The sequence below is a fragment of the Dermacentor albipictus genome, unplaced genomic scaffold, assembly GCF_038994185.2.
Source record: "Dermacentor albipictus isolate Rhodes 1998 colony unplaced genomic scaffold, USDA_Dalb.pri_finalv2 scaffold_35, whole genome shotgun sequence".
NCBI lineage: Eukaryota > Metazoa > Arthropoda > Arachnida > Ixodida > Ixodidae > Dermacentor > Dermacentor albipictus.
The window spans coordinates 607,625-629,192 of NW_027225589.1; the positions used below are offsets into that span (position 1 = coordinate 607,625).

The 21,568-nt window shown below is 44.7% G+C and overlaps 2 protein-coding genes across 2 annotated transcripts; both read left to right on the top strand.

Annotated features, from left to right (window-relative positions):
* The first annotated feature begins 1,254 nt into the window (after nucleotides 1-1,254).
* Nucleotides 1,255-8,782, top strand: LOC135897221 (uncharacterized). The gene is made up of 2 exons (XM_065425804.2): nucleotides 1,255-1,917; nucleotides 8,586-8,782. The coding sequence occupies exons 1-2, from the start codon at nucleotides 1,260-1,262 to the stop codon at nucleotides 8,780-8,782; spliced, it is 855 nt and encodes a 284-aa protein (XP_065281876.1). The 5' UTR covers nucleotides 1,255-1,259.
* A 5,776-nt stretch (nucleotides 8,783-14,558) lies between these two features.
* Nucleotides 14,559-19,855, top strand: LOC135897247 (sulfotransferase 1B1-like). The gene is made up of 2 exons (XM_065425830.1): nucleotides 14,559-15,030; nucleotides 19,241-19,855. Exons 1-2 carry the CDS (start codon nucleotides 14,614-14,616, stop codon nucleotides 19,724-19,726), a joined length of 903 nt encoding a protein of 300 aa, XP_065281902.1. The 5' UTR covers nucleotides 14,559-14,613; the 3' UTR covers nucleotides 19,727-19,855.
* Nucleotides 19,856-21,568: the final 1,713 nt, after the last annotated feature.

A 21,568-nucleotide genomic window follows, 5' to 3' on the forward strand; every position in this document is an offset into this window, starting at 1 on the left:
TATATATATATATATATATATATATATATATATATATATATATATATATATATATATATATATATATATATATATATATATATATATATATATATTTCAACCAGTATAGTGTTTCAGAGTTATCTTCCTCCCAAGGACTGTGTCAGGCGTGGAGTGCACCGCTCATGCATTTACGTCAGACAGGGAGTCTGCCAAGCAGAAGGATAGGCTTATCATTCCCACTGAGAGTAATATTTTTCATGTGTACGTTAAACACTTGAAACAATCGCTACGAAAGCCAAACGGTGGTTAGGGTTTGCACAATAATTTGATGTTGGCACTTTCAGTTCACGAGAAGCACAACTTCGCGGTTATTTTTGGTTTATTTACCCGACAGTCTCGGTGAGTGGACCAAATTTTTTTGAAGGGATGCAACAAATTCTCCCAACAGTCTTTTTGTTTATTTAGGTAGAGAAATAACAACGCCATCAGAAAGGAACCACCGAAAAAAATAAAGAAACAAGACGAGGTGAGAGAAAAAAACATGCAGGATGAAGAAAACAGGGCGTAGGGAGAGAGCCAAAGGTTGCGGAAATTGCTCGTAGATAGAGGTGTTATAACTGGCAGTGTTCAGGTCTTTGACACTCTCTCCAAGAAGAGCGTCATCTGGTCACGGTGTGAGAGCCGTACGAGTGCTTTTACATGCTTAGCAAACATGCAAGCCACATTGTGGTGCGCTGATTGAAAACACCCTGGGTCTTTTAAAGTTCAACTTCTCGGCAATAAGCACCTTCTTCGAGCAACACCTGTCGGTTGACATCGAGTGCTGATTTTCTTGCATGCTTGTTCATTATTTCATTGCCCTTCTGTGATAGCGCAGCACGTCATGCCGCATGTGTACTGGGCGCGCTAACGGCCATGATCCATGTGACATCACATAGCGATATATATATGTACGCCGGCACTGAATAAACTGATTCCATTCCCGGTTTGGCTGCGTGATGACGTTATAACATCTGGCGACGAGCGTCTTGCACACCCACGTAAGCGACGGCCTTGGTCCTGCACGGGTGGACAGGTACGAACGGAAGCAAGCGAGCGGAGTTTTCGTCCAGCTTCAAGGCGCTGCACGGGCTCCCGGAGTAGGGCACCACCCACCGAACACCCCTGCGGAGGAAGCACTCGGCCACAAGGAACGACAACGGGGCTTGGAGCTGGCAGCACGTCCAAGCAAGGAAACGCCAAGCTGATGAGTAACGGATATATGTACTGCTGTCGAAATGCCGCCACTGGGAAAGATGTCCGAGTTCGACCCGAAAACGCAAAACTTCGAGTCGTACTTAGAGCGTTTTGAACATTTCTTAACGGCTAATGATATCGCCGACGCAAAGCGCCTTCCCGTCTTTTTGACAGTCATAGGACCAGAGGCTTACGAAGTACTGAGAAGTCTTGTTGTGCCGGCTGCCCCGGGAGAAAAGTCATACGCAGAAGTTAAACGCCTCCTGAAGGAGCACTACAGCCCCAGGAGTTCCGTTATAGCAGAACGATGCAAGTTCAACCGGCGCATACAACAGGAGGGCGAAAGCGTGGAGGGGTTCATCGTGGAACCTAAACATTTAGTCAGGAAGTGTGACTACGGTGACTTTTTGCAAGACGCCCTCCGAGATAGGCTGGTTGCTGGCATACGGAACGAAGAGACCCAGCGCGCCCTGTTTGCTGAACGAGAGCTGACATTTGATGGGGCTTGCAAAATCGCCCTAGATAGAGAACTAGCGGCGCGAGACACTGAACAACTGCGGGCAAGAGAACGAGAGGCGCTCGTGTTTGTCGTGAAAAGCCGACCACACCAGTATCAGAGACCAGCTAATCCTAAGCTTGTCGAAGCCCGCAAGAACGAAAAATGCGCAAGATGCGGCAGGGGACACTCGTCGGAAGAATGTTGGTACAAAAATTTTATTTGTCGCAAGTGTTCGGCTGTAGGTCATTTGAAAAGCATGTGACCAGTTGCTAGAGCGAAGCCTAAAAACATGCATGCGCTCGAGTGTTCTGACGAGGACTCGGAGCAGGAGCTGTACCATGTCATGAACGCCAACCAATCATCTTATGAAGTGAGTGTGGAAATAGAAGGGCGTAAACTGAATATGCAGATTGACACCGGAGCGGCTGTCACAATTGTCCCGGAGCAAGTGTACCTGTCCGAATTTCCACACGTAAAATGTGAACCTTGCAAAATGTCGCTTCGCACGTATACTGGGGAGCAAATACAGCTAAAAGGGCAGTGTGACGTGGTGGTTCAGTTCAGTTCAGTTTATTTCTTTAATAAGGAGGAGACATACATGTTTACATAAGTATACAGAAGGAGGTCCCAGAGCATGTGGCTGAAAGGGGACCTCCTGACAAAAAATATATACATTAAAGAAAATACAAGGCATAAAACAGCAATACAGTAGTCACAGTGATGAAGAATATTCAAAGTATAAGTACAAACTGTAAAGTAACATGAAGTCAATAGCTAGTCGTACAAATAAAACAGTAGTTTAGGGCATTCGCAACATAACAAACCAAAATACTTATAAAGGCTATAAATGAGAGAATAAGAAAACTAAAGAAAAAAGAAAAAAAACCGGCAAGGAAATGAGCAGGAGTGAGGTGAATAGCTTAGATATGTGGATTATTTTGGCTATCTAGTAGGAAAGTGAATAATGTTTTCTTGAAGGAACTCAAAGAAGAAGAGTCCTTGACATTTAATGGGAGGCTGTTCCAAGTGGATACTGCTGCGAAGTATCCAGATTGTTTTCCATAATTAGTATGTATTAGTGGTAATAAGAAATTGTTGTTAGCTGCAAACCTTGTGCGGTTCAAGTTAACCAAAGTAGCCGTAGAAAATATATTTACTGGAGAAGGATTACGTATTACCTTAAATAACGTTATGGCTAATTTATATTTAACAATATTTTTTACTGAAAGTATTCTGTGGTTGAAAAGCATATCAGAAGCACTGCAGTTGAATGAGCTGAATGACAATATCCGGATGGCTTGATTCTGCAAATGCTGTAGTGGTGCTATATGAGTTGGATATGTGTTACCCCGTGCTGTAATGCAATAATTAAGATGGCTGTGAATAAAAGAATAATACAAGGTCAGCAATGTTGGTTTGCTAAAATAATATCTAGATTTAAGTAAAATTCTAATACCGGGAGAAATTTTGCGCTTTAAATAGGCGATATGCTTCGTAAATTTTAAGTTTGAGTCAAGAATTATTCCAAGAAATGAGCATTCATTAACTGCACTGATGTTAAGAGAGTTTAGGTTGACAGTGGGAATGAACTCTGGTGTCCTGTGATTCGAATGAAAAAGCATAAACGACGTTTTGGTAGGATTTATGCTTAGCGAGTTAAGCTGGCACCACGTTAAAATATTTTTCAGATCAGTGTTTAGCTTAGTAGTCAGGGAAGTTAGTGAACGATCGGTAGCAAGTAATGTAGTGTCATCGGCGTAAAGAAAGGCCTCAGTTTCTGTTAAACAACCGGGTAAATCATTTATATAAAGCAGGAATAGTAGCGGGCCAAGTACAGACCCCTGCGGAACCCCTTTATTGGTTATTCTGAAATTAGAAAGTGAGGAACTAAAATACACAGCTTGTTGTCTATCTGTTAGGTAACTTTTTATAAGTGCTAATGCTGGGCCATCGATGCCTACTGCTCGTAGTTTAGTAAGTAAGATGACGTGGTTTATTGATTCAAATGCTTTGGATAAGTCGATAAAAATTGATCCTGCGTAGAAACCGGCATCTATAGCGCCTTTTATTTTATCCGTGAAAGAAAGTATAGCATAATCAGTCGAGGATCCTACCCTGAAGCCGAATTGATTTGGCGAAAGAATGTTAAATTTTGAGAAGTACTTAGTTAAGCGTTTTTCAAGACCTTTTTCGATAATCTTGCTACAGAAAGGAAGAATTGCAATAGGGCGATAATTAGAAATGTAGGAGCGGTCACCCTTTTTAAATACTGGAATAATTTTTGCTTTTTTCAGTTGACTAGGAAATACTTTAGTCTTAAAGATTAAATTGATAACATGTGATAACGGGCGAGCGATAAGATGAGCTACTAATTTAATATTAATAGAGCTGATTTCGTCCAGACCTGCTCCTGTAACCTTTAAATCTTGTATGATATTAATTATTTCATCTGGGCCAGTTGGAAATAGGTACAATGATTGTAAGCATCGTTGAAATGATAGTTGATTATCAGTGGTATGATCAGAGGAATGGTCACAAAAGAACTCATTAAATGCGTTCGCGATTTCATCTGCTTGTTCATACGTGCCGTCTGATGAATGAAGCGTATTTATTGGTTTAGCCTTATGGCTTCGGTTCAAGAAGGAATTTATTACATTCCACTGCCGTTTTGTATCTGTGCCGGCTTCAGCTATTCTTAATTCATAATATTTTCTTTTGGCTACCCTGAGCAGACGGTTTAACAGGTTACAATAGATCTTATAGCGAGTTTTGAGTCGAATGTTAAAAGGGCGGTGTTTAACTTTTCGGTACAGGTTATCTTTTTTACGTAGGCTAGTGAGTAGACCATTGGTTAACCAAGGGTTCTGTAAAGCTGGGACATGTCTTCTGCATTTTACAAAGCTTGTAGAATTAGCGATACATTTCTTTATGTTGTCCGAGAAGTCATTAAATGCAAATTCAGCGTTTGATTCTGAAAACACAGAATACCAATTTAGCTCACCAACGCGAGCGATGAAGTCGTCTTTATTAATCACGGCTTTATAGAATTCATGACAAGGTTTATGTAATTGATAAGGAAGTTTAAAAAAGACAGGAAAATGGTCAGTGATGTTAATTTCAAGTATACCGCAAACTGGAGGGCACATAAGGTTGGAAAATATGTGATCTATTAAGGTGGCCGAAGCCCCTAAATTACATCTAGTTGGAAGCGAAACCAATGATTCGAAGCGAAATCCATGAAGGCAGTTAGTGTAAGCAGTAGTAGCAGAGCTGCAGTCATCCAGAAGATTGATGTTAATGTCACCAAGAAGCACAACATTGTTCTTTTCTGAAGACAAGTTACCAAGTATACCGTTCAGGTCATTGCAAAAAGCAGATATGGAAGTTGAAGGTGAGCGATACAGGCAACCGACAATTGTCTGGTTCGCATCTTCCAGTTCGATCCACACAGCTTCACAGTTTGGCATTGAAAATGATATATCATGTCTTCGTTTGTAACGCACATTTGAAGATATAAAAACAGCGACCCCTCCGTAGCTTTGATGAGGGCGGTAGCAATACTCCGAAGCATAAGAGGGAAAGCCAAATAAATCATTATCTGCATCTGAAAGCCACGTTTCAGAAATGCAGATGAGAGAAAATGTGTGGTCTAAAGATGCTAAAAAGTTGTGGATTTCATCATGGTGTTTTTTTAGACTTCGAGCGTTAAAGTGAATAGCAGATAGGCATGGGTTCCTAAAAAAAGATTTAAGTTCTTCAGTCGAAAAATAAGATGACATTATCAAGCGCAACAAAATAGGTTAATATTCAGACCCTCCTACAACTACCGGAAGGCCGATAAATCACCCTCTGACAACATACGAAATACTCGACTGTCGCTTGTCTTTCTAGCTTTTATTTGGCAATTCTCGGTCCATAGAAATTGCCATCCCTTTTCCCTTTTCAGGGATTGAGCCTTCGCAAACAGCACTTTGTTTTCTCTGGTCAGGTGATCATTAATATAAATAGGAACATGATTCGGCCCTGCGAACTTATTAAGTACAACAATCAGTGCATGACTCTACCAGTCATTGTTGTAAAAAACAACGGGAGGAAGTCGCCTTTACTAATGGGGCGAAATTGGTTAGAACGTTTGAAGCTTGACTGGCTAGAAATTGGCCAGATTGCAGTTGAAGACAGAGTCGCGGTGCTAAAACAGAAGTACCCTTCCGTGTTTTCTAAAAAGCTGGGGACAATACAAAACTTTGAAGCAAAGATTGTTATGAAACCGGGTACAGTTCCTGTATTTTGCCGCGCTAGACCAGTTCCGTTTGCGTTGCAGGAAAAAGTTGAGCGGCAACTGCGAGAACACGTGGAAACGGTCATGCTGCGTCCTGTAATGCGGAGTGACTGGGCTACCCCACTTGTCACAGTTGTGAAGGAAAACGGCAGTGTCCGGTTATGCGGGGATTACAAGACTACAGTAAACCCCTCTCTCAAAACAGATCATTACCCCCTACCCAGACCGGAGGACTTATACACTGCCTTAGCAGGACGAAAGGTGTTCAGTGTACTAGACCTTTCTTCGGCGTACCAGCAGCTGCCACTCACTCCGGAGTCACGACCATTTTTGACAGTAAACACTAGTCTTGGGTTGTTCGAATTTCAGCGCCTTCCTTAAGGAGTGGCAAGTGCACCCGCTATCTTTCAGGCAATGATGGACGAGGTACTTCATGGCATCCCACATGTAGGCTGTTGTATTGACGACGTTATCGTCACAGGGACAGATATCGGCGACTGCCAGGAGACATTAGAACATGTCTTGCAACGCCTCAGTGAATACAACATCACGCTTAACCTGGATAAATGCCGCTTTTTCCGTAAATCGGTTACATATTTGGGTCACACAGTGACTGAGCAAGGCATTTACCCTACCGACACCAAGAAGAGCGCTATCTTACAAGCCCCCGAGCCCACTACAGTTACAGAGCTTAAGGCGTACTTGGGTATGTGGAACTTTTACTCGAAGTTTCTTAAGAACGCTTCGACAGTAGCAGAGCCGCTTTATCGGCTACTTAGAAAAGAACAAAAATGGTCATGGACAAAGGAGTGCAGCACCGCGTTTAAAGATAGGAAGCACTTGCTAACAAGCAGCAAGGTGCTCACATTCTATGACGTCAAGAAACCGCTCGCAATGCTTTGCGATGCATCGTCATATGGCTTAGGAGCCGTTATCTTTCACGAGACGGCTGAAGGTGAAGAAAAACCAATTGCTTTTGCTTCGCGTACACTGTCGAAAGCAGAAAAAAAATACGCGCAGTGTGAACGCGAGGCCCTGGCGTTGATCTTTGGCCTAAAGAAATTTCACCGGTACCTGTACGGACGAGAATTCACTATCTATACAGACCACCAGCCACTGCTTGGGATACTAGGGCACGATAAGCGTATCCCGACTATCGCTGCCGCGCGTATGCAACGCTGGCCTTTAACCCTCGCAGCTTACAGGTACCGGCTGAAATTTAGGAAAGGAAAAAATGTTGAAGTGGCAGACGCCTTGTCTAGGCTGCCCCAACCAGGACCGGTGAACGACGAGTCATCAGATTGCATGTCAATCTTTCAGTGTCTCCCGCTAACAGCAGAGGAGATTGCAAGGGTCTCGAAGCGAAGCCTAACTCTATGCCGCGTGGCACAATATACGCTAAACGGGTGGCCTAGACAGCAGGCAGATGAATTGAAATCTTACTATGTTCGCCGCGATGAGCTGTCACTAGAGCAAGGCTGCGTGACGTGGGGCGTAAGAGTCGTAATTCCGGAGCTGCTGAGGGACCGCGTGCTAAACATGCTGCACGAGGAGCACCCTGGCATCAGCCGCATGAAAATGCTAGCGAGGAGTTTCGTATGGTGGCCAGGAATCGATTTGGCCATTGAACAGTACGTTCAGCGGTGCAAGATTTGCCAAGCAGTTCAGCCAGCTTCTCGGCCGGTTCCTCTTCACCCTTGGCGATACCCCACCCAGTGTTGGTCACGCGTACATGTAGATTTTGCACAGAAGGGTACGAACGTGTTTCTGGTATTGGTCGACTCATTCTCGAAATGGATCGAAGTATGGTCGATGTCCTCAACCTCTGCACAAAAAACATTGGAAAAACTTCGGGGTGCTTTTGCCGCTTATGGCTTGCCCGAAGTATTGGTGAGTGACAACGGGCCACAGTTCACCTCAGAGGAGTTCGCAGAATTCATGAGCACCAACGGTGTAAAACACGTTCGTATTCCGCCTTATCTCGCAGCGTCCAATGGTGCTGAAGAACGAACAGTACAAACCGTGAAAAAGGCGTTACTGAAACAGGTACTCGAGCTTGAGGCCTCGGGTAGGCAGCAGACAGTACAGGAAAATATTGATAGTTTTCTGATGGCCTACCGGAACACACCGAGCAGTGTGACAAGCAAATCACCAGCTGAACTATTTTTGAGGCGCCAGCCACGCATAAAGCTTTCACTGCTCCAACCTGATTTTGCAAAATCCATGCGAGACAAGCAGGAAAAACTAAAAGAGCAGCGCGATTTGTTTCGTGGGCAGGAGCGCAGCTTCGTGGTGGGGGACCGGGTGTTGGTGAAAACTGTGCGTGGTGAGCGCGTTTCGTGGGAAGAAGGTGTTGTGATCCAAATTGTCAGTGCTGTGACATATATGGTGAAAGTGCGCGATCAACTCCGGTTCACACACGCCGATCACCTGCGTCCTGGACATGCTGACCCCGGCGAGACGCCCCCGCACGCGGAGGGGATGTAAAACAAACGCCACCAGAAGGGCTACCGGCAGACGACCGCACTCCGATACCAAGACAACCGCAGGCAGACCAGGATGGTCCCAGTTCCCCTGGCACGCCGGCAGACCCCGATCGCCGAACAACACTAGAGCACAACGAAACAGTACCGCCACCCACACAGCAGGCTGTACCCCAAGACTTGGCGGAGTCGCACGTGCCAGCGGCGCCAGCTGCACCCAACTCGGATGAACAGCCACCACTACGTCGGGGTGCTCGTGTGCGCCGGCAACCGGACTGGTTTAGATCTGAGGACTTTAGGTAATTTCCTCTAAATTAGTCAGGTGGTAATGTTAAATTGTTAATTACACTGTACCTAATCTTACTAGGTGTTATTCTAGTTAGCTAACCCATGTATTTATTTGAGCGGGAAGGAGTTGTGATAGCGCAGCACGTCATGCCGCATTTGTACTGGGCGCGCTAACGGCCATGATCCATGTGACGTCACATAGCGATATATATATGTACGCCGGCACTGAATAAACTGATTCCATTCCCGGTTTGGCTGCGTGATGACGTTATAACACTTACCGACTACGGCGATTGGCCAGGAAGGCAATGCGCCATGCTGTTTGTGGGCGGAGTCTTTGTCCTCGTCATCGAGCTCCCACAGCCGCTTGCATGCAGTAATGGCCAGTCAACAGTGGCCCACGGTTGCTTTCGAAGCTTGTTCGCTTAACGTGCATTGCGAGGCACATAACCAGTGCTCCGATTCAGTGCGAAAGAGCATCTTCGAGCAGTGGTACTTACCCATTCCAGCAGCTGGAGCAGTTCATGTTGGAGTCAAAGAGATTCATTGAAGAGCAGCACTTATGTACGCATTGCCGCACACTCAGCGACCCAAGCTGATTAGATGGTTTGTTTCGAGCCCTGTTATCTTTGCACAGCAGCCCGACGCGCTATCGATTCGATCATGGACTGCCCAGTGAGCCGGGTTTCTGAAGAAACGCTTTCCGCCTACCCGGTATACACGTTTCAATCTATGCATAAATACGCATAGATAGAAACGTCCATACATATGCGCCTAAAAGTTGCTGAAGTATTCTAAGAGTGCTAGGCATTAAAACATACATATATGAATAGAAACAGACTAACAGATGCACGTATACTTACATATCCATGCGAAAATTTGTGAAGTACCCTCAGATTGCTAATTGTAATACCGTATCCCTAAATTTCCTCCACGCTCAGCGGAATCGAAACCACATCCCCAGGGGTTCCTCAAGCACAGTAACCCGACGCTTTGGCAGGCTGCGCCACAAATGCACTGGGTGTGTGGCACAATCACGGCAGCGCTTTAGAGAGCTACGCGATGTGCACACGGTGTATCAGCGGCCCTTCAATGAACGTGTCGCTAACATGGGTCATGAGTATACGCACCACTGGGTGTGCGGCTAGCGAGGGAACTATTCTCGGCGTTTGCAGGCGCCAGCGCGCAACGCTTGTCCTCTGGGAGGCGGGGTGCGGACTTCTCGGCGGTGCATCCAGATGGCGCAGTGCGTCCTGATAGAAGCACAAAGTTTACGCTTGGCGCCTTTCTAAGCTGTCGCGCGCACCGTCTCACCATGCTTTCAGGAAGCCACGCAAAATGGCACCGAGTGCATAAGAAAAGCGTAAAAGAGGAGCCCTGCTGTACTACGCGTCCGATACACAACTAGTTTTGGCGGTGATGAAAGGTTGGGTTGCTGTATTGATCGGAGGTCATCGTGAGACAGATTCTGCCGTATCATTCGTCTGTTTGTCTCTTTTCCTTTTTCGGTGAAGAGATGTAGTGCAGCCTAGACAAGACCGACGAGCACTTCGTCAAAGCTCAGGATGAGTAAGATTGTGGAAAAATATAATATGGTATTGTTTTCAATTTGCAATAATGTTCTCGAACGGGGCAGGTACATTGCAATTTCCCAAGTGCATCAGAATGAATCCATAGAGTACCCCTGGGGAGCAAGAAGCTGCTGTGTTCTTTTATGATACTGTATTAATATCTGCCAGTAACCAGTTCAAATGTCAAAGGTGGAGAAATATTCGGCGCTCTGTTACGATACTTGCACCTCGCCAATTCGTCCGCTGGGATAAACATCTTGACGCGTGATTTCGTTAAGGACACGATAGCCGAAGCGAAAGCGCATAGAGCCACCCTCTTTCTGAACTAGGATGGCTGGGGTGCGCCAGGAACTTGCGGAAGGTCGTTTGATGATTCAGTGAAGTATTTCATATATATTTTCTTCAATAATTTCACCCTCGGTAAGTGAAAGCAAATATGGCCACCGGCGAACAATATGGCAACAGGCCGGGAGTGCGGCCTGATCCCCGTGACCATGACCGGTAACGCACTCCCTCAGCAGAGCAGGATTGGCCGCCAGGGTGCGGTACTTGGCCACAACCTCTTATATGAATACGAGAACCAATACGCTGCCCTCAGTCCACATCAGCTGCGAAGCAACTGAGCACGGCGGTGGTCAGAGCTGTGACGCAGAAGAGGGTGCTCTGAATTTCTGGAACTGGACAGGCTGCCAATGTGAAACTGGCCACATTTAACTCTCAAACCTTATCTATTGAGGCGAATCACGTAGTGCTATTGGAGGAATTAGCGGGCATTAAAGGGAATATAATAGGGCTCAGTGAGGCTAGGAGGAGAAATGAAGCATATACAGTGCTAAACGCGTCCTGTGCTGCCGGGGCCTAGCGGAGAGACGAGTACTAGGAATCAGATTCCTGATTAATAACGATATAGTTGGTAAAATACAGAAATTCTATGCCATTAACGAGAGTGTGGCAGGTCTTGTTGTGAAACTTAATAAGCGCTGCACATTGAAGGTCGTAGAGGCCTACGCGCCTACATCCAGTCACGATGACCAGGAAGTCGAAAGCTTTTATGAAGACGTGGAATCGGCGATGGGTAAAGTAAAAAAAAAAAACATACACTATACTGATGAGCCACCTAAATGCCAGGGTAGGCAAGAAGCAGGATGAAGGCAATCAGTGGGGGAATATGACATATGTTATAGGAATAGCAGGGGAGCGTTACTAGCACAGTTTGCAGAACGGAGTATTTTCCGGATAATGAATACCTTCTTCGACAAGCAGGTTAACCGAAAATGGACTTGGAAGAACCCGAATAGCGAGACTAGAAACGAAACAGCCTTATGATGCGCTAACCCCGGCATCATAGATGACGTGCACGTGCTCGGCAAGGTGCGCTGCAGTAACCATAGGATAAGATCTCGAATTAGCCTGACTTGGGGAGGGAACAGAAGAAACCAGTTCATAAGAAGCCGATGAATTGGCGGTGAGAGGGAAAATAGACGAATCCCGGATCAAGCTAGAGGACATGTATTCAGCTTTAACTCAGGAAGAGGAGCTTAGTGTTGAAGTAATGAAAAACAATCTTATGGACATCATTAAGAAGTGTACATCAGAAGTTGGTGGTAACTTTGTTAGACAGGATACCGGTATTGCTATCAGAGCAGATGAAGGCTCTGATTAAAAACGCCAATGTATGAAAGCCTGTAACCCTACAGGTAGAACAGAACTGGCAGAACTTTCCAAGTGAATCAACAAGCGTAAGATAGCCGACATAAGGAATCATAATATGGATAAAATTGAGCATGCTCTCAGCATCGGAGGGAGCCTAAAGAAGTGAAGAACAAACTAGGAATGGCCACGAATCAGATGTATGCGCTGAGAGACAAGCCGGCAATATTATTACTTATATGGAGAAGATAGTTCAAGTGGCTGAGGAGTTCTATAGATATTTATACAGCACCAGTGTCACCCACGACGATGATGGAAGAGGAAACATACTAGAGGAATTTGTCATCCCGCAAGTAACGACAGAATAAATAAACAAAGCCTTGGGAGCTATGCAAGTAGGTAAAGCAGCTGGGCAGGATCAGGCAACAGCAGATTTTTTGAGGGATGGTGGGCAGATTGTTCTAGAAAAACAGCCCACCCTGTATACGCAATGCCTCATGACCTCGAGCGTACCGGAATCTTGGAAGAACGCCAAAATAATAATAATTCATAAGAAAGCGGACGCCAAAGACCTCAAAAATTAAAGACCAGTCAGCTTACTGCCCGTTGCATGCAAAGTATTTACTAAGGTAATCGCAAATAGAATCACAAACATTTTATACTTCTCACAACCAAAAGACCAGGCAGAATTTCGTAAAGGCTACTCAACAATAGACCATTTCACACTGTGAATCAAGGAATATATTCCTTGATTCACAGCACATTTCTCTATAGAGAAATGTGCGGAATATAATCAATCCTTATATAGCTTTCATTGATTACGAGAAAGCGTTTGATTCAGTTGAAACCTCAGCAGTCATGCAGGCATTACAGAATCAGCGTATAAACGAGCCGTATGTAAAAATACTGAAAGATATCTATAGCGGTTCTACAGCCACCGTAATCCTCCATAAGAAAATCAACAAAATCCGAATTAAGAAGGACGTCAGGCAGGGAGATACCATCTCTCTAATGCTATTCACGGCGTGTTTACAGGAGGTATTCAGAGGCTTAGATTGGGAAGAATTAGGGATAAGAGTTAATGGAGAAGACCTTAGTAACTTGCGATTAGCTGATGATATTGCCATGGTTAGCAACTCAGGGGACCAATTGCAGTGCATGCTCATTGACCTAGACAGCCAAAGTAATAGGGTTGGTCTAAACGTTATTCTGCAGAAATCTAATGTAATGTTTAACAGCCTCGGAAGAGATCAGCAGTTTACGATTGGTAGCTAGGGAAGTGGTAAGGGAATACATCTACTTAGGGCAGGTAGTAACCACGGATCCGGATCATCAGACTGAATTAGTCATAAAACTAAAACGTGGGCTGGGCTGCATTTGGCAGGCATTCTCAGATCATGAACAGCAGGTTGCCATTTTCACTCCAGAGATAAGTGTATAAGATCTGTGTCTTACCAGTACTAGCCTAAGGGACAGAAACCTGGATGCTTACGAAAAGGCTTCTACTTAAATTGAGGAATACGCAACGAGCTTATCGAAATACTGATGGGCGTAACGTTAAAGGATGAGGGATAAGAAATAAAATTGCGTGAGGGAACAAAAGCGCGTTAATGACGTCATAGTTGAAATGAAGAAAAAGAACTGGGCATGGGCAGGGCATGTAATGAGAAGGGAAGAAACCGATAGTCATGAAGGCTTACGGAGTGGATTCCAAGGGAAGGGAAGCGTAGCAGGGGGCGGCAGAAAGTTAGGTGGGCGGATGACATTAAGAAATTTGCAGGCACAACATGGCTACAATTAGCACAAGACAGGGGTACTGGGAGAAGTATGGAAGAGGCCATTGCCTTGCAATGGGCACAGCCAGGCTGATGATGATGATTGACAATACGGTATCCGGCAGTCTGCATGCTACGCGTCGTGGCGGTGCCTTCGACAGGCGTAAGAACATCCAATGCGCCAGTGTTCTCAAACTAGGCGAACAGACCTCTTTTCTGGGCTGCGGTAAGGTTTATAGTCTTCAAAAGCATCGCTAAAAGTTTCGGTAATAGTCTTCAAAAGTATCGACAGCGCCGTGGCTGGGGCGGAAGCTTGACTCTTGGGGTGCACCTAATATATAGAAACCATGGGCCTCGGAAGCTATTCTTGGCAGCAGATTTTACTTGAACAATAAACAAAATGCGCGCACGTGATGACACGGCAAAGAAGACTCCGATAGTTTCATTTGTGTTAACAGTACCCACTTTAGGTGTCCACCTAATAATATATCACCCCGCGTATTATGATTTTGTAAATACGCGCTTTCACAATTATTCTAACAAGTTGACACCCATAGTTTTCTTCTTTTTGTTTCGTAACGGTTAGAGTTATTATTACCCAAAATATTGCTCTCTAGTTCACTTGGTTATTTCATGTTCTTATGTTTCTCACGTTTAAATTCTTACTTTGTAACCACTCTCATGATATAAACAATTCTCGTAAGCCCTCGGCGACAGCATAGTTTGATGACACGTTATCGCACTGTCACCGCCAATTTAAATGTTTCATCTATCATCAATGCAATGCGCAGGGCCACCCAACTGTGCCACGATGGACGAATAGTCATACCGTTACGTCGAAGGCCTACGGATGCACAAGCTCTTCAAGGATGAAGCTATCCTCTCCGCAATGAACTACAAACCACGCGAAGGAGACGTACTTGTCGTTACGTACCCGAAATGTGGCACCAACTGGACGCAGTTTATCGTGTACAACATTTTATCACATGCGGCGCCAGTCTCCAACATTGGGGAGTTCAGAATGACGTGCCCGTTTATCGATATGACTGGAGCAAGTTCTGTTAAGAACCAGTTGAGAACTGGCCCCATTATGACACACTTACCCTTCAACGTATTACGTCCAGTCGACTGGGCCAAGTACATCTACGTAACCAGGAACCCTTATGACTGTGCCGTGTCCTTCTACCACTTCATGAAGGGGCTGACTCCGAAAACTGTCCCTGATGTTTCCTTTGAGAAGTTCCTCAGCCTCTACCTGGAAGGAAAGGTAACTTTTGTGTCCTCTTTATCGTATTCATCCGGAAACCGGATCTATCTCGATTTATTTACCATAGTTAACTTTATTCAAGCGACTTATACGCACGCCAAACGTCTGCAGTTTCGAAAGTAGCTCGTCTGGGAGGTACAGATGTATTAAGACTTTCTTGTCGGCTAAAGTGTGCGCGACCGATCCCTCTTTTATGTTGAGCGTGTATCTAGAGCTATCCTCAGCGTTGTCACTTTCCCTAGGTACTGAGTGGAGAGAGCCCAATCCTCTTAGTGCTAATAGAAGTATCTCCCACTTTGGTAGGGTTTGTAGAATCGGTCATATTTCGACGCAGTGCCGTATAAAGACCCCGCCATTGCTCAGACATAAGCAAGCTTGTGAGAAGTCTGATTTTTACATAGATATTACAATTTTGCTTTAGTTCGTATCGAAACTGCTGTATCTCTTACTCGCAATGTTTTAAAGAGATGGTTGCGACTTTTTTTCTATTTTCATGCTCGTTTTTTGACAAAGACAAGATCCGCAATAGGTGCTGCACTGATTAGTGCCAGATACACAACGATGCCTGTTTTCCATAATAAGCGCTGCTACTGCATTGCCGATGACAAGGATGATAGCTGTTTGTCGATACAACTCCGCTAGCTGCATCTCGCGGCACATTTCAATGCGTTTGGCACCAATGTAACTGGCATTTCTGCTACTACATCTGTTTTCAAATTATGATACTTTTATTTTTGCACACACGCTACCCGGCCTAATAGCCTACACAGTGCCACACTAAATAAAACAATAATATAGCAACACAGATGCATTCGCGAATTATCACTTAGTAAAAACGGCCACATCTGCCGAAATTGGTCGGACACCTCTTGTGCTTCAGGAATTGTGCGACAAATCACTAAAAGTAACATGGACGGTTCTGCATTGCTGCAATAACACTCGTTAACAAATTTCTGTAGGCGGTGTTCTCCGAATAGCGAACGAAAGTAACAAAATCATATACATGTTTCGAAAATAGTATAAATGGTTTATTGTCCGTGTTTCTGAGTAACTTGAAGCAAACATCAAGAATTGCCACTCAACTTTGGCGATCTGGACGAGCTGCATATTACATATAGTCGCCTATGGTACAAAGATGCGTTTATCTAGTACAATTACCTAATAACCTTATTGAATAATTCACAATTTTAAATGTTGCTCTTCGGGCACAAGTTCAAGTGCAAGAGCTGCAGATCACGCTGATAAACATCCCGTAATGCTGCTTCCATGATTCTATCCATAACGTAGTTCATTTTCTCGTGCTGCGATGAGAGCCCTCAAGATAATGAAAGAAAGAAAAATGTCCCCACGGGCCTCCCGACATGTTTCCAGTCCTGCTAGTAACAGCGCAAAATGTAGACAAGAGACGAGACAAGAAGACACCACTAGCGCTGACTTTCAGCAACGTTTATTCCGAAAGAAACAAGGCTTCTTATAACCATTTCCCACACGTGTCGCAGTGACGTGATCGCTTATAATGTGAACCATGCAGTTTTTCTTTTTTGCACTCAAGATAGTGGTTGCACAGGCAAAAAGGAAGTCTGGTAATCTCGGCTGCCTCAATCATCTCCCGGACCAGCTGGTCATTGTGTTTCTTCAGCACTTTACAGCGTCTGAATTCTGCGGCGCAATCTTTTGAGGGGCAATCCCTGATATGGGATGCGTTAGCACGCCGTCCTCGTTACTGACAAGAAAAGAACTTGAGCTTTTGCATGTGCAATCACTATCTTGAGTGCAAAAAAGAAAAAGTGCATGTTTCACATGATAAGCGATCACGGGACTGCGACACGTGCGGGCAATGGTTATAACCATTGCTAACCAAGCCATGGTTATAACCATTGATAACCAAGCCGTGTTTCTTTCGGAATAAACGTTGTTGAAAGTCAGCGCTTGTGGTGTCTTCTTGTCTCGTCTCTTGTCTACATTTTGCACTGTTACCAGCAGGATGGAAAACCAACAAGCCCCAGCTGCTATTCTAGCGAAATGTTTCCAGTGCTCCTAACAATGCATACAAATAACAAAGCCTGCATGCCCGTAGTAAAAGGTGTCCGATAACGCGTTTCGGCCTGCTTTCAACTTCAGCTTATTGATTATTATTTAAAACAGCAGACTTCTTTTGCATTCGGAACGATTATTCTGACGTGGCAGCCTGCATGCCATGGCCGACTGCTTCTTTTCACAGCGAACATATAGAAAATTTGTTTTTCTGAAACATGGTTGAAAGGGGAGGAAACCTCATGCGCATGCACACAATGACTGTTTTTTTTTTAACCAGCTGTCTCGACAGCTCCCAAGGAAGACATACGTAAAATATATTACCCTGAAAAAAATCTTCTTTGCATGTTTCTGAGCACGCTATAGATTTCTCGAAATTAACGGCTATCGCTTGAACACATAGACGGCTTCTGAGTGGAACGTCCTTAAAGTTCGCAACATGGGTCGCTCGCAAAAACAGCATGTAATCAATACACGTCAATTCTTTATAGCTTACGTCTCTGTGACCGTAGTAGCCATGCGCCTTACTTTAGCAACGAAGCGTAGAAGAAAAAAGTCACTGCTCAGCCATGCCTGTCTCCCGTCCACACATGACTCCGTTCTTGCTCCCTGCATGACGCAATTGGAGTTAATTTCAGACTCGCGCGCTGTATTCAAAAAGGCGCAGCTTCGCTGTACGTCCTTCTGTGTCAGCGGGAACGATCGTGTTTGAGTGAACTCGCTCAGCCGTAGACGGTGTAACTCATAAATTCAAATTAATAGCAATCCGGCGTGATATGACGTACCCATGCGAATGCTTTCTTCGAAATATTTCATGCGTGCTCGCTTCTGGCGCCTCTGCGTTCGACCACCCGCAGGCTCCAGAAATGGCGTGAAAAGACTGAGGCAGCGAGATCGAGGGGTGTTGAACCGCATAGACCTGATGGAACGTTCACGCCTGCGCAAGAAGCACAAGCGTAAGACATTGATGCAAGCGCGGGAGACCGTACCATCTACTAGTGCAGCGAACTTGAGTGACAGAGGGCCTACTTGTGCGTAACCAGTACGGGGGTCACATATTTACGCTAGTCTCCAAACATCCTGCGCGAAATAAACCGGGACACTACTTATAGGCAACGAACGCAATTGCAAAATTACCCCCTAATACGACCGCTAGCTGCAAGAAGTGCTGGCATGTAAGCATATTTTATTGCGTGAATGGATGTAACTTGTGCCTTTGGTGAGGGGCATTTTTGTACTCTAGAGCCCATACTCCGTTTCCAGTACGTACAACACGTTTAGGGTACCAGAGGGCGACTGCATCTTCGATCCATCCCATCCAATTTGTCATATTTCAAATAGCATCATTTGGTAAATGCAACTCTAGTCATCTGCTGAGTAACTCGGAACAACTACTAACATGTTATGTGATCGGTCTTGCTTCAAATGCGCCCTTGAGTAAAACGCGTGCACACCAGAGACTCCACACTAAAGTCCATTTTCTGAGATGCCTGTGAATGTAGCTTGAAATCGTGCACTTCAGTGAAAACCTGGCAGTGCGAATTTTCCAATACACTCGCCAATTTCAAGTTGTCCGTCTTAGCTACCAATAAATTATATGTTTTGGTAACCTGTGGTGCTTTATTTCAGTCCCAGCCAATTAACGGTGTTGCAGCCTCACGCTTGACGAATAATAGCGCAACTATCCGCGCATGCACAACTATGGTGCTATTCAGCTTCTCAAATCGGTGGCACATATAGTCGAACAGAAGTCTAAAAAAGACTGCGTATTATGACAATAGAATAATATTCGATATAATCCTGCGACTATTTGCACTCACTATTGTTTCTGTTATATTAATAAATGTGTTGTAAACAGATTTCAGCTAAAGAGTGGCGTGAAATGAGACTTCCTAGTAGTAAATTGTGCTTGCAACCTAAAGAATACTGTTTAGAGCCTGGTTTCATTTTTATAATACACTCCATCGAGTGCAATGTGGTTTTACCTTTTTGTAAGGACTATCGAAAAACCCACTTCAACATTCAATGAACGGAAGAAAGAATGGACGCAGAATAGCTTAGAAAAAAAACAGAAACCCAACGGTGAAGCCAGTAAATGGTCAAGCTTGCTGGCCTTAATACAATCCACAATGCCTATTCCTCTTTTTTAAACAAAGATCGCTTTTCACTTGCCCAGGTCCTCTACGGCGACTACTTCGATCACCTACTGCCATGGTATGAGCATCGAGGAGCAGAAAATATTCTATTCATCACATATGAACAACTGAAGGCGGACACGAGGTCGCAAGTGCTTAAAATCGCCGATTTTCTTGGCGAAGAACACGGGACTGCTTTGCGTAAAGACGATGACCTTCTTCAGAGAGTCCTCCACGCCTGCAGTCTGGAAAGCATGAAAGCTATCTTCAGTGTAAAACCAGTGGACGTGGCAAAGATGAGGCTTAAAGCTTCAACGGAGGAGTCAGAAACGTTCGCAGTGATGAAGGACATGGCCGAGCTTAAGGTGGAAATGCATGGGGGCTCCGGTTTTGTTCGCAAGGGAATAGTCGGCGATTGGCGAAACTATTTTGCGACGGAGCAGGTGAAGCGTACGAAAGAATGGATCAGGCAAAAGACCCAGGGGAGCGGCGTCATGGCACTATGGGAAGACTGTGATCTTCCTTGAGGAAATGTAGCGTAATATCCATATTATGGCGCACACGCATGGCCTTATATACATATGTGATTGGGGTTACAATGTGTATTTTCAGCTGTATATGCGTTAAATAAAAGCATGATTTTGGCTTCTAGCGCGAAGTGGAACGGACACTGAAACAAAAGCAAAATAGCCTGCTGAATGTAATGTGGTTCGTACTGTTATATCCACCTGACATTCACTTGGTACGCCCACGTTTTCAAGCTGTCACCTATTAAAAAAAAAGCCTATAGTAAAACCACTGCGGCCTTTCTCACTTGTGTCTTCTTGGTATAATATTTCATCTTGCTATGTAAGCAACTTCATGAGGTTATCCAAGCAGCTTATTTTTTATTTCTTCATGTGAAGTGTAGAACAATGTGCAAAAATTGTTGCTTACGATAATGAATATTTTGGGTGTCAACTGGGTGGTCGACGTAACTTGTGTCAAAATTTAAAATCATGCTATTGCCACATAGCTGGACAGCGCTGCGGTGATGTTGCTTGCCATCGCTTAAAGTAAGTCAGACGTTTTTGTATTTCCCATGACTATCCAATTAGTCAATATTTCGTGTTCCATTTGTTGCTGGTCTGTAACAAGTTTCTCGATGTTTCCCAACGTCCATGCACGCGCACACGCACACAGACATTCGTACACACAGATCATAAAGATCGTCAATGCCACCAGGTTTTATAGCACTGAAATATCACTTTTCATGAGGACGTTTTCGGCTGCGATCTTTCAACGCTGTTTGTACTTGTATTTACAACGGAAGTTAAACAGCACGAATAAAACAAGGACAAAAGGAAACAAATACCACAAACAAGCGCTGACTGCCAACTGTAAGTTTATTTGAAATTCTCCAGCCATTTCTAATAAACTTCCAGACATGAGACAGTTACAGCGATTATAGGCACCGCTTTCGCCGTGGGTTTTCGAATAGCTATGAACTGGGCTAGTTACAGGGATTATAGGTACCGCTTTCGCAGTCGGATTTCGAATATAAATGAAATGGGCTAGTTGGGGTGGATTTATTTTTAGCGTGAATTCAACTGTATTACCGTGATAGCATTAACGAGCCCGTGTCGCAGAAAACATGGTGCCCGCACCGGACGACGTTTTGATAACGAGATTTTCGAACCACACATACCGAGGCCGTTCACTTCACGCAAAGAATTCACTGAACTAATTCATATTCTCAAGCTAAATGCGGAAAACAATCCTGAACTACGACTTACACACAACCTACAGACAATATGACTCTCGGATTGCAATTTGAATGTAGGAGACAACATTCTATTACGTGAAAAGTCAATCTCTTTCCAGCAATTCTACAATGCACAGACCGGAGAAGGCATTCGCTGTTTGCGCACGCTGGTGCGTAAATATCTTGGAGTCCACGGAGGGGCGAGCCCGCTTCCTTGAATCACTTCTAAATGGCGCTCGCTTTCGCCGCAGCGCGGCCCAGAGGCCACGTTTCGAACAGAAAGCCCGCCTTCGTGCATAGCGTTCACTGCGAGCGTTTCCGGCTAAACATTACGGTTATATGCGCTGCAGTTGCCGGGCAGCGTGAGGAGTAGTCAGGAATCGTTGAATGCTGTCGCGTTCCACTCTTCAAGGCAAAGCTTAAGCGTGCCCCAAATTTTTTAGGTTGGTGTGTATTCATGTTCTGTAAGGCGCAATGGGGACGAAACGTGCACTAGATATGAATCAGACATGTAGTGGCACTGGAGAGCAAAAACTACCAACTGATTTATTGTCACATTATACTGACGCGTGTATACTATGCAGAGAACAACGACGATGGGGGCGTTAACGAACTCCGTCTAGTG

Excerpts from the sequence above, each read along its gene's own strand:
- LOC135897221 (XM_065425804.2), top strand. The coding sequence starts at position 1,260 with ATGCCGCCACTGGGAAAGATGTCCGAGTTCGACCCGAAAACGCAAAAC. Across the intron at positions 1,918-8,585 it reads GGGACACTCGTCGGAAGAAT|ACCCCGATCGCCGAACAACA; the intron begins GTTGGTACAAAA and ends GCACGCCGGCAG.
- LOC135897247 (XM_065425830.1), top strand. The coding sequence starts at position 14,614 with ATGCACAAGCTCTTCAAGGATGAAGCTATCCTCTCCGCAATGAACTAC. Across the intron at positions 15,031-19,240 it reads GCCTCTACCTGGAAGGAAAG|GTCCTCTACGGCGACTACTT; the intron begins GTAACTTTTGTG and ends TCACTTGCCCAG.